Raw genomic sequence first — 16,816 nt, 5'->3', positions numbered from 1 at the left:
TTGATGGTTATATTTTGCATATATAATAATATCATATTATAATTATATATGGTATATTATAATATACAATGGTAATCTCCATATATATTTTGATTGCAGAAATTCCCCTCTGAACCAAAGTACCGTAGGTTTGCAACAACAGATGTCACATACAAATTAATTATGTCTAGACTATTAATCACTATCGTATGTAATTTTAGAATGACATTTTAGACATTTAGTAGTTATAATAAAATCCTACATTTCATCCTGGAGCAACACCATCACAATTGCACTATCTTTAAAAGGAAGTAGTTCCTATTTTTCCACTCTAAATATCAAGTCCTCCTACTGCCCCCAGTCAAGACTTAGAGGAAATATACACATTCTACAGATATTGTACTTGCACCCTTCGTAACAGGATCATAAAATCATAGACATAGCATAATCTTTCCATTTCCTGAAGAAAAATAAATTTGCCCTTCTCAAATTCTGCCCATTCTCATTGGCTGAGAGCTGACAATTCGATTATTCCAGAATCTACCTTTTAATACATAAACGAACATGCCAGAACTTTTAACAAATGGCACCACTCTCTACAGGAGGCAATTGTCTTTAAAAAAAAAAAAAAAAATAAGAACCGCTCATAAACAGAAAATTAAATACTGATAACCTTACATTTACTTATGCACACATTAACAACACCCCCCCCTCCCCAAACAAAATGTACAGGTACCATTGTTTATTTTTTTATTATGGAGCGGCTTAGCGAACCTTACACAATGCTATTTTATTGTTTTCTTTTACACAGTCACCCACAATATTTTTGTTGGTTTATAGTATTTGTGGGTGAGCATCCTGACAATAATTATCAAAGTTAAATTTGGGGCAAATACTTTACCCCTCACAAAAGGGGGTGTCTATTTCGATAACTGTTTTGTTTGATTTTAGACAAATTATACTTTCTGTGGAGTATTTTGTTTACTTTCCTTTTCCGGGCTCTTTAACACTTCACATACATTACTTTTGTTTAGTTTTTTTTTTTATAGGTAAATTTTTACCTTATTTCTACCTCCACACTTTTCTTTAAAATGACTTTTAAAGGTTTTCAACTATGCTGATTAAGAAAATCTCATTTATATTTGGCAGATACAAGTAGTTTTTGAAATATAAACAACAAAATGAGGGTGCTCATTTTTTGTTAATTTAGTATAGAAAAGTGATCTCCCACTTTTTGAAACTATAATTTCTCCATATCTTAGAAACTATTTGTTTCCTGGAATCTTAAATGCTATTTCCATTTTTAACACATTTAATAGTGGTAATTTTAAAGGATTTTTGGAGGGTGGAAAGACACTACACTTTTACTGTTATTTGCTATTTTTTGCATAGTTACTGTGGTTGAAAATATGTATCTTTGTGCAACTGTGCTTTTTGTATTTTGTGCTGGTGGTGGGAGAGATATTGACGACATGGCAGTTTTCTGTCTCCATCTTTTGTTTGGGGAGGGGCGCATGCGCAACAGCTACAAAATAATGGTTATCCGTGAGAAAATATTCCCTAGAAACAGGTCTTAACAGAATGATGAATTTGTGACGGGTTTAAATGTCAGATTCATTTTAAACAGCCTCTAAAACCCCTAAAAACACAAACTAGAATTGTCGGCGTTGTTACAGTTAAAAGTAACATTTACTGAAAATTATATCGAAAATGGGTAAACAGAAATATGCATAGCCTAGTCAAGCGTGGTAAAGTACAAGGGGCCACGGTTAGGCAATAGACGACTATTACAAGGATAATTTTAATCTTAAATAGATATAAAAGCACTTTCAAAGACCTTAAAAAACCCAAAAAACATGCAGGTAAGTATAAAAGTAACTCTTATTATCTTTGCTAATAAGTTAGAATTCTTCCCCCGCCCTTTTTTTCTTACTTTGCCAAATTGTCAAAGGATTACCTGGTGATATACTTAACGAGATTTGCAGGAATATTTTGCGATGCCATGCAAGCTACATGCCGCTGTGGATAGTAGTAGTGTCAGTAATAAATCTATTATATAAAAAACAATGTGTGTGTGTGTGTGTGTGTATGTATGTCTACCAAAAACTTTCGACACATGCAACAGATCCTCTCTAAATTGGTATCGTTTTGAAGCTCGATTCTTCGGACAAGTATAAAAAAATTGGCCAAAAACATTAATTCGTTCACCCTCAACTCGGTCGTTTTTTTGTTTTTTTTACAAGGAGGGGTTGCTTTTTTTGCAAGTCATCCCCTCCGTTGTATTGGCTACGCCTAATTTCAACGGTCTCGACTTCCAGTTGCGCGATGGAGACATCAGCTAAGACGTTAGTTTTTTTTTTTTTCCCTCCTTTGTGTTATGGGTTTGAGCCTGCCTACCTTACGACTTTTTTTCCTTTTCATCCAAACTGCCTACTGTTGTTTTGATTCCTCTCTCCCCGCTACTACCACTTTTTTTATCCCCTCTCCCCAGGGTTCCTTACTACACCTCCACACACCCGGGCAACGCTGGAGACCTCTGCTAGTCTATTACATAAATTGGAAATGTGTGTTAGTTTATGTGTGCGTTTGTATGTCTGCCAAAAACTTTTGACAGACATCGGACAAAATTAGTACTGTGAGAAAGAACAATCTCTCGAATTAAAAATATGTAAAAATTGGCCAAAAAGATGAATTTTGTGAACTGGGCCGTTTCTTGCAAGGAGGGGTCACTTTTTGTGTCGAGATTTTTGCAAGTCATGCACCTGGCAATCTGAATCTACGTTTAAAAAACGTTATTTCGACCTGTCGTGACGTCATAAGTCGTCGTGCCCGTTACAGCTAACGCATTAACTTTTTTCACCTTTTTCCTCTTTCACGTTACAGGTTCAAGTCTGTCCAGTCCAGTGCAGCTTTTTTTTTCTTTCATTTTTACAATTGCACGGGCATTCGCTGCTATTTTGATTGAAACAAATGTTCATTTATTTTATTATTTTAGAGCTCTGGGGTTGCTCAATCCTTAGTATACCAGCTCTCTCCACCCGGGCAACGCTGGGTATTCATGCTAGTTATATATAAAGGAAAAAAAAAACATTAATTCTAAGTTCAGGTGACAATTCGAAAAAAAAAAAGAGGAAAACAAATTACAGATTCAATATTGGCAACTAACGGGACTTAAACAGTCCCTAAAAGATCGCACGCACGCGCGCACACACACACACACACACACACACACACACACACACACACACAAATACGAGGGTTTTGTTTACCCTATAAAAATGTCTTTGTCAAACAGGATCCCGTATTAACTACAATATTGGATCAAATTTGGCGAACGAACCTTCCTGTAAATACGAAAAAAAACTTTTAGATTACATTTTTAAATCTTTTAGTTTATCGCTTAATCTTTAGTAATCAAATTATGTTTTTTAAAAAAATATAAATTTTATCTAGAAACAGGTGACTTTATATACCATGATAGAAATCATTAAAATAATTAGTGCTATTTAAAATATAAAAAAAAAAGTACTGAATTTAACTTTAATTAAATTCAAGTTTTACGATATCTTTATTTTATTAAATAGTTAGGTGAAAGTACAGAATAGATACACAACAGTCACAACACTCTCCCGTTCCCCTGTTAAGAATGGCTTTATGTGAAATCCGTATTATCTACTGTATTTAATAGCGGGGGAGTATCTACTTAAAGTATCCCTAATATGTATGTGGGGGGCATGGACACAAGTTCTAAACGTTCAAAAACAGTAATAAAAAAAACAAAAAAAAACACTTCAATTATTGGGGAGGTACTTAATCCATTAAAAAAAAAAAAAATACGGTAACAAGTGCATAAGCACGAATTTTTTTTTTAAATTCAAGAAAAAATTTCACCGTTTTTCAATATGAGAAAAAAAAACAGCAGAAAAAAAATAAAATAATCCGAAAAGCGCAACATCCAAGCCAAATTAAAAAAAGAAAAAAAGTCAGACAGGTCAAAATTCTTTTTTTTTTTTTTTTTTTTTTTTTCCACAGCAAAAACGAAACGCTCCCTGCAACGCGCTAAATACAACGTTGTAGTCAGTGCGTATTTCGCAATAGGGGCCTCGGCCTCACTCGTATACGTCCGCCTAGCACGGTTCAATAAATGCATAAATAAAAAAATAAAAAATAAAATACGAATACAACTAATAATAAAGGATTGTCGATAAGATTCGCCAGACAATACACAATTTTTTTTACGACAAACGAAAGTAAATAATCCACCAATTCTTAAATGATTTGAATTAAATCATTTAAGAATTGGGGATTATTTACTTAAATACTAATGCTACACAATTTGAATCGATCTAGTTTAGTTTGTTTCGATACACACAATTAAAAAAAATCAAATTTATATTTTCAAAAGATTAAGTTATATTTTTAATTTAAGAAAAGATGCTGCAATTACATTAACAAAATACCACATGTAAATAGAAAACTAAAAACACGTGGGTATGACACAAGGTCGTATTTAGTATTTGTATGGGCGGAGGCTACATCCTTTTCATAGCATCCTAATGGGGGAGGGAGAACAATAACAAATAAAATGTCCCCCCCCCCCGCACACTCACCAGGTAATCTACACAAGGGGAGTGGGAAGGGCTCAGGTATAGACAGCGACTCTTTGATATGGTATTGGAAGGGGGGGGGAGTGTCAAAAAAAGGAAGAACTTCTTGAGGTCGTGAGACTGCTTTTTTTCTTTTTTTTTAAATTATATTCCCCCCCATGATAAATATGATGAATGAGATCCTTCATAGACCGAAGTAAAATTAAAAGAACAGTGCATGCATGCCTCCCTACGAGGGCAGGTCACAAGGGATAGATGATTTATTCCATAGCACATGAAAGTGAAGAACAAAAATAACCCAATTTAGAGACGCCCCTTTCAGGACAACTTAGAGGATTGATTAACCTTGAAATTATGGGGGGGGGGATGAAAAGGAACTTTCACCGTAATTTTATAGAATCCCTCCCAACTTGGAGTCCGAAGCGATTTTATAAAATCTGCAGGAAGAAAAAAAATAAATAAATAAATAAAATAAAAGCTGCTTTAACTCTAAGCCCGGCTGGCAACATCCACGCCAAAAGAAAACTGTTTGCAAACTAGAGTCATTTTCTAAAAATACCGGAATTGTTACATAAGACACTTTTTTTTTTTTTTTTTTTCATTTATAACTTTTAAAAATCATATGAACTTTTTATATAACTTTACAAACATTTGAATTGGTTTATATTTTTTTTTTCGTCTTTAAAATTAAAATTAGTCAGTTAAATAATTACATTTATTAAGTTATAACTTTCATAAAAGTTAGAAAGTACAATTCACATTAAAAAAAAGTGAAAAAAAAAAAAAAACTTTTTATAGAAATATAAATATATAAACTAACCTTTCTTAAAAAAGGATTTTTTCCAATTGAAGAATTTAAAAAATATTTGTTTTTATTTTGCTCATCAAAACAAAGTCGTTGTTGCCCTTCTCCTTTTTTTTCGTCTGTCATCGCGACAAAAGTGCAATATTTTGCCGAAAGTGGATCACCAGTCGAACAAGGGTATAAAAATGACACCTTCTGGTCAACCTTCGACAAACAGTGAGATTCGCAACAAGAACGTCTATTATTATCAACATTATCGATATTGTTGTTATTATTATTTAGCCATTTTGTTTTTTGGTAATGGCGTCCATCTTGGCTGGTGCTGCTGCTGAGCCTAACATGACGCTTTTCCTCATGACGATAATGATGATGGCTTAAAGACTTCAAACGTCGTGCATGTTTCCATAGTAAAATCCTCGGTGAAACCAAACCCTGCAAGCTCCGGATCCTTTCCATAGCATAGTAGATAAGCTAAACTTCTGATCTGTGCTGTTAATGAACCATAAAATCTTTCTCCGACGAATAAAATCCCAAAAAATCCAAGTCACTTAAGCCTTGCCTATGTTGGTGGAGTCAAACTATGGAGGATGCCATGTTCCTACTAAAAGTACACTCGAGATTCGTTCATGTTTATTATTTTAAGCTAATTTAAATTTTCGATGTTTGTTTTTAATTTAGGAGGTTTTCTAGTGACCTTGTAAAAAAATAATGCCGAAATTTAAAATAACGTTAAAATCTCCCGAAGTCGTGATCTGAGGGATCGCGGCAAACCGTCCAATCGTCGACGTTGTTACGAATTTAGCAAGGACGGCGAGATCACGTGACGAATTTCAACCAATAGCAAATGCGCTTTTCCCCGCGTAAAGTCAAAGCACTCTCGTCCTCTGAAGGTGAGTGCTAGAGAAAATAAATTTTCGTATTTTTCACAAACATTCCAACAAACGGTCCATTAATTTCAATAATATACCCTGGAATTGTTACTGGAAATTTTAAGGGTAAAATCCCGGCCCGTCTGGCCTGAGTAAAAAAAAAATCTCTTCGTCTCTCTCTACCAGTTTTTCTTTTTGTTTTTCTTTTTTTTTTTTTTGTTTCGGGGGTCTTTTGGCTTCCAACACACACACACACACACACAAACGCTGTCATCGTGATTACTTCTTCATCCTCTTTTTTATCATTTTAAGGAAAACAAAAGAAAGAAATGAAAATATATTACAAAGTTTTAATGTATTTATATATCCCATATATATAATATATATATATATAAATACAAAAACAAAAGAAAACTGGCAAATCTGAAAGATTTGTTTCTGTATAATTTTTTTTAATTTCTTACTCAACCGGCAACAATGTAGAATATAAACGGAATTCTGATTGCCAAAAAATAAATAAAAACTATAGCCCATAAAGGATCCCAAAAATTATCCGTCTGATCTGAACGAATGGAGTTATTATGCCCGTAAGTCCTTATATTAATCTCTTTATTTATCTGAATTTACATTCATGGTCATGTTTTTGTTTTTAATATAAAAGAAAAATCGAAACCAACAACAACAAAATGAACCACATCTTTATAACCTTTTCTTTCTTTACCCTCAAGTTTTCTATGATCCCTCTCCACTGTTTTCTTTTTTAAGCTGCCAAACGTTTAATCAAATATCTAACATATCAAAAACCTCAATCATGGTCTTGATAACACGTTAGAAACAGTAAAATATATCAGGTTCATTTTGATCATCAAAATATTTTCTTATTTTCAAACACATTGTCATGTGGGTGGTCAAAGAAAGCTCTTCTTTTTTGTTGCACATGTTTCGTTATTTTTGTTGTTTTGTTTAATTTATTCTTTCCTGTGAGACAATATCTAATATTTAATATTAAAAGCTAGTAATCCCATAAAATCTCCTTTTCTAGGGGAAATTAAATCTTTTAGCAAAGTTTAGGGGTTTAGATCCGAAATTCTCAGCTATTTTTACTGACATATGTTCTTTTTTTGATCGACCCCTTTTTCCCCCCTAAATTAAAACAGGTTACTTTCTCTACTTCTATGTTGGAAAATAATCTAAATAATTCTTATAAATGTGCAATATGTCGAAGATTTGTTCAGAAAAATTAAGACTTAACATCTGTATCATCTAATAAATAATAAACTTATCATTTTATTATTATTTTTAAAAAGCGCTTAATCACAAAGGAGTTTACTGAACTTTTAAAAATCAAAACCCCCTTTTGTCAGAAAACTAATACAAAGCTTTATTTTTGCCTCTGCAATATCTTTTACTTATTTATAGACATTTTTGGTGTGTAACGTGTGTCATTTCAAATGTGTTGTTTGTTTTTGTTTTTTTAATCACTTTTCTTTTTTGTTTACTTAAAGTGTTTTAAAAAATATTTTCGGTGCTTATGCACTTATGTTACCGTGCTTTTTTTTTTTTTAAATTTTTAAAATCGTACTGTCAAGCTAAATTCGAGTTTTATGATGTCTTTTTATTAAATTGTAAGGTACAGACTAGTTCTCTTGTTAAAAATGGCTTTCTAAATAATAACGTTATTATTTTAGCACGGTAACATAAGTGCATAAGTACCTATTAAGTTTAAATGTGATCGTTGTTATTTCTTACACGTGAAAGGTTTGAAAATATTATTTGGAATTATTGCTTTAAAATTTAATCAAAATCTTAATATTTTTGAAGATTAAATATATTTCTTTTATAGGGAGTAAAAAACTTAAACTTTTATTTTCTTTTATTTATTTTAGTTTTTTACACAAAGCTTTCCTATTTTGCAACTTTATTCATTTACCCTTTTAGTTTTGAATTTAAGTTTTTTTCTTTTTTAATCTAATTTTCTTTTTTAATTGAAAGCAATGGATGACTTAAAATTTAATTCTTTACGTATTCAAAAGAATTATAGCTAGAAAATGCTTTCGTGAATGTCAAAGCATTAATGTTTTATTACTATTATTATTTTATTTTAATCTGAATTTTTAAAATTTCTTGCTCATTTCAATTTTGATCAGTTACCTTATTTAAATTCTACTCGCCCCTTAAAAATTTGGGGCCTATGATCAAGACAAAACTGATAATTACATTTTTTCCCCTCCTATCTCCCATAGACAAAGGGTAACTTTTTCTATTTTATTTTGTTAAACCTAGTTAAAAAAAAAAAAAAAAAAAAAAAAAAAAAGTATATACAACTACTTGGTTACCAAATGACCCATATATATTTTGACTTTAGATTAAGAATGCACAATCAATTATTTACATTACACAATCTGTTGACAAAACTATTTATTTATAATTTTAATTCGTTTTCTATGATGGTTGATCGGTTTTAAATAACTAACGTTTTTAATTAAAATAATAATTATGTCCACTTGAGACACCGGCTTGGAGGGTAGAGAAATAATTCCCTTTGTGTTTGGTGGTGGTGGGTGGGGGAACTACATGGCTTGACTAGGGGTCAATCTTTTTGTGTTTCGTTTATTTTTTCAAATTAATTCAGTAACTTTGAACCACATAATTTTCTCCTTTTTTCGAATCTAAATTTTAATTTGGGAAAGTTTGAATAAATTATTGACCCCCCCCCCATGTGTACTTGTGTCATTCTGTTTAGTACAATTGAGAATATAAAAATATGTAACCCCTTTTAAGAGAATATGTTTTGTTTTTAAGTAAGCTTCTTCAAATATTGAATTTAAACATGTGATAATGTGTATATTTATATTTTCACAACAAATAACACATTTCTCAATGTTACACACTTATTTTGTTATTTCCATAAATATTTATCCTTTTTATTTAATCGAATTAAACAAATGTTCATTGCAATATTATTTCAATATAATTAATTTCTCAAATCAAAGATAAGAGTAATATTACGAATATAAACCTCTCTAAACACACACACACATACACACACACTTAAAGAATAGTGAGGAATAATGGGTCCACGAATGCAATTTGTATTTCGATCATAGATTTCCTTATGACATGATTAAAAAATATCTGCATTTGTGTAGCCGTTATTGTCATATTAAATACATAAATATGAAGTGAAACTTCAAGAGCATGAAGCACACTGAAGCAGTTTAAATGATCTATTTACCCTAGTATATTTTAGTTTTTTAATATAAGAAACTCTACTCTGTAAATTTAGTGTGCGCGTACACACGTGTATGTATTATACATGAACATATACTAAAACAGTCAAATAGTAACGTAATTTAGTGTAAAATCATATAAAATTTACTTTTTCAATTGTTGTATCTTTGACATGGCATACAGAAACAGCAGAAAAAGCTGTCGCAAGGTTGGCCCTGAAACGGTGCGTATTCACTTTTGATGACCCGACATTATCTGGAAACCAAAGTACAATGCCCCACAATTAAAAACAACCTACAAACTAACTTACGAATGAAATAACTACAAAATGTGACAAAACGATCCATATCCTTCTTCTGACTGGAAGCCGAAAGAAAATACTTCACATGTAAAAACAGCTGAAAATATAATTAAATTCAAACCTACAATCTCTTGAATGAAACCCACGGAACAGGCGAATCGTTGAGCTTTTTATTTCTTCTTTCCGATTTTAAATTCATATCGTCGGAGTTTTTATCATGCAGAAACATAATACAAATAATCAAGTGATTTAGTTTTGTCCTTTGTGTTTCTGGTAACATCAATCCCTATTTACTTGCCTACTAACGAGGGCAGAGTCAGAAACAAGGTCTGTTTTTAATGTGAGAAAATCTAGGTAGATATTTAAAGTCAAGAGGAGCAGCATTCTAGCCTACCAAAAATGTCTCAGCAGTTCCATAGGCAATCCTCGGTATGGGGGAGTAAAACTGATGATGTCATAAAGGATAAATCGTATTTTCAAAAGTGACGTCATAAAAATAGTTTTCATATAGGTGTTGGTATGCATATTTGTTTAAAAAGCAGCAGCAGCAACCGTAATTGCTTACTGTTGTTTTATCAATCGATGGCAAAGTTGAGAACTTATGTACTTAACTGAGTTGCAGGAAGTCTATGGAACTTTCCTTGTTACTGGATGAAGAGTTGGATGATGCCATAAAGCTATCATTCATATTTTATGACATCATCCATTTTTAAATAAAAGTGCATTTATTTGTAAAATGGATAACTGATATCTTTATGACATTGCCAATCTCTTTGTGACGTCATCTACTAACATGCAAACATGGTAGTAAAGCCCTTCCATTCTCTCTGAGTAAAGTATACACTGTTTTCTGACTAAGACTGAAAACAAGCTGGTTGATTTCAAATAAAAAATCTAGCACTCTAGAGGAAGGATACTTTGGCGTGAGAAAAAGTGGCTGGGCAACCTTGTCCGCATTCCCCCATTATGGGCACCTCAGGCGATTAACAATAAACTAATCTCTTCTCAACGGGAGAAAATAAAGCCTGGGAGGTTGAACCTCCTAGAACTGCACAGGACCAAAGGCATACCTTAGTCAACAGAGAAGAAGACCATCTCGACAATGGCCCATACTCTGTTGACTTGGTGATGAGGGAAAATCCACTACTAGTTAAGAGTATCTTACCTTAACTGGAATGGAGTCCCAACAGACACAGATCATATGTGTCATGTTCAAACAGGCAACATGTATTCTCACTTAGTTCCTTTTTTTTTCTTTCTTTTTTTTTTTATAGTATTTGCCACTTTTATCCATCTTTTGTCAAATTCTGTGTAATACAATATTCTAATCATCTCTGATCTTATGTACAGCGTAATCACGTTGACACACTGGTTCCCGTTAGATTATCAGTTAAATAATGTTGAACCTAGTTTGTACTAAAATGGGTGACCATTTGGGAATTCTAGGTGTTCTATGTGCTCTCCAATTATCTCAGCATTATTTCCAGTTATCTTGGATTTCTTTTTGCCACTGGACTTGAGCAGTGTCAATTCAGGAGAGGTGTGGTTGGAGATTGTGCAACCCTTGCCTCATAATTAAACATGCAGCTACCCTTACAGGGAGTTTTCCATTGCCTTTCGAGACTGAATGGAGGCTTCTTCTGATCTTAAGCTGATGCTTGAAGAACAAAATCAGATCCACAGAATCCAATCTGTCACATCATTCATACCATGACCAGGATCATACCCTGACCCATGATGGGTTTATATTGTCCATAATATATGCTACATCCAGCAGTATCAACTGCTCAGAGTCCATATCACTTGTCACTTTGTTGACATAACTTCATAATGAGCTCACTTTTTCATAGTGGTAAGGAAGTTGCATGCTTGAGCGTTTCTTCATCAGCATTTTTATAACGGACGATTGAGCATTGCTGCCATGTTCATTCTGTATTATGCTATTAAGTTGTAGCGCATTCCTAATGAGTCACTAGGTTAGACACCAGATCATTGAGATATAGCAAATTTAGCATTTTCAACCATTGAAGCTACCCTTTAAGTGAATGTAAAGCCATCATTAAATCACTGTATAGTACCTTTTTCGATAGAGGAAAGATCTAAGTACTATCTTACATTCGATGAAGAACTGCGCTTCTCCTTTTAGTTTACGCAGGCATTGAACCGTCTATCTAGAAATTCAGTTATAAGAAGTTGACCCTAACATTACTTTCTCACACGGACTTAATTGTCGTGGTTTGGTTTAGAAATGCCAGTCTTTCAGCATGTCAATTACTTGCTAAATTGGACATTTCCAAAACACCCTACTTCCTGTGTAAATGCTGGATACAGACTTACCTATGGGCTATTGGCTTGCCTCTTTTCCACAGAAATAAGAAGACAAAACTGACAGCGATAGTTAATCAATTCACAGACAATAAAAATACAAACAGTTTTATTAACTGTCAAAGGGTCAAAAGATAGACGTACATCATACAAACTGACTTTACTCTGTACTTCCAACATTTGAGTTGATACTGTATTTTTCCCAACTGGAGATCTGTCCAAATCACATCCTAAGAATACAGAAAGCATTGCCACTCTAGGCAAATAACTTCTTTGTCTGCACAAGCACTTGCCTTGATATCTCTGGCACACAACACAGTGACATCCTAGAAAACCCTGGTTTGAGAAAGAACAGTTCCGTGTATCTCATCCCTTAGCTTGTAACACAAGGACATAACAGCAAAAGTAACAGTGGACAACCCTGCTGAACTGACCTGAATATACAGTAAACAACTCCAAATGCTTTCCATTTACCTGAGGGTTTTTTGTACAGGATACATCCATTTGCAGAAATCGAATTAAAATTCTTCAGCGTTATATTTTATCCCATTTTTGATTATGTGAATCAAGTGCAGTTTATTCTGGATATATTTCCTTTTCACAGCAAAATTCTGCTCAGCTTCAATCACATCCTTAATAACAGCATGCAACTGGTTTAACAGGATCTTAGCCAAACGCTTTAACTATGTGTTAAGAATAATGAATTTGTAGACATGTAATTCTTCCCATGCCCTGTTTGCTTTTCCTCATTCTCCGTTGTGATCAACCTCTGTTTAAACCAATGTTTGAACATGTGGGTTAGAATGTCTGTGAAAACATGCAACTGCCTTGAGTACATTTTGTAGAGCAGACCATTAAGTATCAATGATTTGTTGTGGCCGATCTACTTTAACATAATCAGGGCCTCAAACTTAATATTGCCCTCGCAACTAACTGCTTCTGCCACATTGGGGTGTGAGAAATCAGCTAAATAGGTTCCAAAATTGTGAACAAGGAGATCAAACAACTGGATAAATCTCTCCTGAAATCCCTTCACATCTCTTGAGATGACCAAATGAAGTATCTGGATATCATCATGATTCCTCCTGACATGCAGATGCCTCGTTTTGCAGCTCAGTTCAATGCTCTTTCCAAATTAGTTCTAATTATTTGGTCTTTGTATCACTTGTTATCTTTGTGTGCAAAGCCCTCCTCCCTACCATTGCCCAGGAAAGCTTATCCTCTAATTTTGTTGTGCTTGACAGCAAAGTTACATATAGATTTTAACATTTCTATTACTGACCTCACTCATTTCCACTGAATAAGTGACTCTAGCTTTTTCCAGAAGTCCTATTGTAAGTATTTAAAAATTTCAAAAGATTTTCATGAAAACCTTTTGAAATGTTTAAATACTTACAATAATTTTCTATACATATGTATATTAATTATTGTAAGTATTTAAAAATTTCAAAAGATTTTCATGATTTTTTTTTTTTTTTTCAAGCTTTATTACTTTTTTAATAGTACATATAGCAAATACTGATGTAACAGGTTATTGATGGTCTTGTTTATTTTAAAATTGTTTGATAATTTTTTTTTTAATTGAATGCCATAAAAAATATTTCTAGTTCTTTACACTCATCCATGTCTATAAATAATCATCTATTAAAATATTTTATTTTTAGTGCGTGGTGTTTGGTTAAAATTATTCTGCAATATGTGTTGGTGTCAAAAACCTATACAAAGCTTCAATAGCAGGTTTGTGAAGTTGGTAACCCAAGTGCTGGATATCGATTCTGATTTCAGAAATTTTTAATGGTTCTGTTCTGACCTGATCCCATAATCTCTGGATGATGGACATTTTATCTTTTTGGTAATAGTTTTGTCTTTAGAAATAGAACCAAAATGATATAAAAAATTTGATTACAATTTCGTTAACAGGACATCATTTTAAAAAGAAGATTTAACAATTTTCTTGTAATTTAAATTCAGTTTTAAATTCATGCTACTTATACTATTTAGCTACATAAATTTATTAAAGTATTATAAAAAAAAAGAAACATGTAATGATGATTTGTTAAGTGTGATTTTTTAATTTAAGTTGACTTTTTAATTTATGCAGTTTGAAAAGCTACATGAATTTAAAATTTATGTTTAACTCCAAAATGTTAGATCTTATGTTTAGAAGTTTTTTGAAGATGATCTTCCACTACCTATGCATAGTCAGCACAATTTTTAATTTAGACTTTTTGTTTAAAAGGTTTCTTATGCACCCAAACTTTGGTTTGAATAAATACCACAGAATGATTGTTTGGTTAAAAAATCACAAATTTTACTTTTTCCAAATTCACATTTTTATTTTTTTTTTTTTTAGGTGGAGAATAGTCTTTGTTTTTCTTTATATTAAAACCAGAGATGTGGTGTCTCCAACCAAATGTTCAACTTCGGTACATATTTTAAAGTATGACTCTCTTTTTTTCTAAAGCAAGCAATTTGTTTTAATTTTTCAAAGTTAAAACGTTCCAACTTCTTAAATTTTGAAAGCTTTAGCTCGTATTGCAACTGACAAAATCTTCCACTAGAAATAATTTATATATACTATTTTGAATAGTGCTATAAATTCAACTTTTGTATGTTTTTTTTTATAGACTTCAAAAATTGTTAAAGTAATACATGATGAAAATCTAGGCTGTGAAGTGAGTAGCTCAAATACTTGATTCCAAATTCGGAAATTTTAAAAGTTTGGATTCTGATTTCACTGCTCAAAACCTTTTAAAATATATTTTTCTGCTGACATCTGATTATACAAGATGGTTGAATCACTGTCAGTAAATAAAATGATAAAAAAATAAACATAATTGACAATTGTTAATAAAATTTAGATTTCAAGATGTTTTATTTGTTTGCTAAAAGCTGGATATTAGTTGTTGAATAGTTAGTGGGAGAAGGCGATTGGCCTAGTGAATAGTCACAAACTATGCAGTCGGCTATGCTGAGTTCAAATCCTATGACATCTATTATGTTTAATAATACATAAATATCTTTAGAAATAGTATGAGATTTCGATTACAGTAGTGATTTGTGTTAAACTAATCGTATACATTTGAATTATTCAGATTATTTGTTCTCATCTTGATGTTATTCTCACATTTTAACCTACGTAGTCTGACTTTCTTCATGTGTATCTTGTTGAACTTTGGAATCTGTTCACATCGATCTGTGACACCATAAAATGCTAAGTAATAATCAAATCCAAGGTTAAAGGTTCAACCCTCAGTACAAGTTGTTATATTGCGAAATATAAGATCTCTATCAAACCTCTATTCATTAACACAGATTGTAGCAGCAGTAGCCAAGCCGTATCAGCAGCAGTAGCCAGACATAACTAATAGCAGAAGCAGTGACGTGTGAAAGATAATATCTATATACAAACAATGGCGACCCTCTGTGTAACCTGGCACTGTTCAATCAATTAACGACATGCTAAGGTATCGGAAACTATCTTCCTTGTGCCCATCTTTCCAGTACTATACACAGTTCATTCTAGCGAAGAATTATTTGGCATAACACATTCGTGAAAGAAAATAACTACACTAGAGAAGGAAGGCATCTTGATTTCATCAACTGACCATGAGCCTATATTGATAAAAGAATAATTATAAAAGCACTGCGAGTGATAAACTTAGCTTAAATCCATGCACAGACACATCAAGTTTGACTGGACACAAACAAATGCAGACTCCAGGATAGCGACTATTCCCTCACAACAAGGCCAGTCATGACATAGCAACATATCGACGGCAAGATCTTTTCTTTGATTGCAGCACAAACTGTTGTTTATGACTACGTCTGTGCTATTGTTACATAAAGCCCATTTCACCAGCCGACAGCAACAGTTGGTGAATGAGGAAGCCAAAGTGCCTCATGAACTATCGTTTTTCTTTTTGTTGCTGACGATGTTTCCTTCTTCGTCATAGTAGCTGCAACATGCTAGCTTGCAATGCCAGTATATGACTCCTACAATCACCTTGCTAATACTGCTTCTTTATGTTTGTGCCGGACCTGACATCTACAGTTAATGCGCAATAAGGATACAGTGGCAAGGAAAATTTTAACACTTTTTTCTTATGGGCTTCGATTCTTCTTAAAACAAGGGACATTACTAATTTTCTTTTATTTCCAGCACACTCTGACAACAATAGACATTACTCATTTCTTTTCCTTTCTGGAGCATCCTGACAACAAGAGACAATCTTAATCATTTTGTTTCCTCAAAATAAATATTTAAACTTTATATTCCTGTATGTCTTTCTTGCTACCATGCACTTATTGTTATTATTGTCGACATCAAGTGTTGAGATATAGGTAGCAATATAGCAATTGATATCAATTTCTAATAATAATATGATAGGATAAAGTCATACTAAGAATATTACTCTAAGTTTCTACTTGTTCAATTCAAAATTCCACACAGATTTCGATGAGATACACTGAAAGAAGGTCTGAGGTTACATGAGCCAAAGCATTGTGAGAATAACATCCAAATGAGAATAGTAATCCATATAATATCAAATCATAAAGTATCAACCATCTAAAAAATTCCGAAACAATCATACACAATTATTATGTTAAAAGGCATTAACATGCAAACAATCAAATTTTGAGTAGTTGCAATGAAAAAGCAATTAAGACAAAAGAAATATATCTAAAAATAAGTTAA

The 16,816-nt window shown here is 32.6% G+C and overlaps 2 protein-coding genes across 4 annotated transcripts in view; one reads left to right on the top strand and one right to left on the bottom strand.

Moving 5' to 3' along the window:
- The window catches only part of LOC145292886 (mitochondrial inner membrane m-AAA protease component paraplegin-like), a 99,362-nt gene extending 93,195 nt beyond the window's left edge, over window positions 1-6,167 (bottom strand). The window contains exon 1 of the mRNA XM_080139017.1: window positions 5,407-6,167. Coding sequence (XP_079995143.1) covers window positions 5,407-5,847 — 441 coding nt within the window. The 5' untranslated portion in view covers window positions 5,848-6,167. The remainder of the gene's footprint in view (window positions 1-5,406) is intronic.
- Window positions 6,168-6,243: 76 nt separating this feature from the next.
- LOC145292852 (uncharacterized) overlaps window positions 6,244-16,816 on the top strand; it is a 299,621-nt gene continuing 289,048 nt past the window's right edge. For 2 of the 3 annotated variants that reach the window (XM_080138977.1, XM_080138960.1), the window contains exon 1: window positions 6,710-6,847. The gene's annotated coding sequence lies outside the window, so the exon portion shown is untranslated. Of the gene's footprint in view, window positions 6,282-6,709; window positions 6,848-16,816 lie in introns of those variants that run through there. The other variant, XM_080138969.1, reaches the window with a different exon arrangement.

This window comes from Euprymna scolopes, chromosome 2, assembly GCF_053919585.1.
Source record: "Euprymna scolopes isolate OS-2025 chromosome 2, ASM5391958v1, whole genome shotgun sequence".
Classification (NCBI taxonomy): domain Eukaryota; kingdom Metazoa; phylum Mollusca; class Cephalopoda; order Sepiida; family Sepiolidae; genus Euprymna; species Euprymna scolopes.
This window is presented reverse-complemented; position numbering and strand designations above follow the sequence as displayed.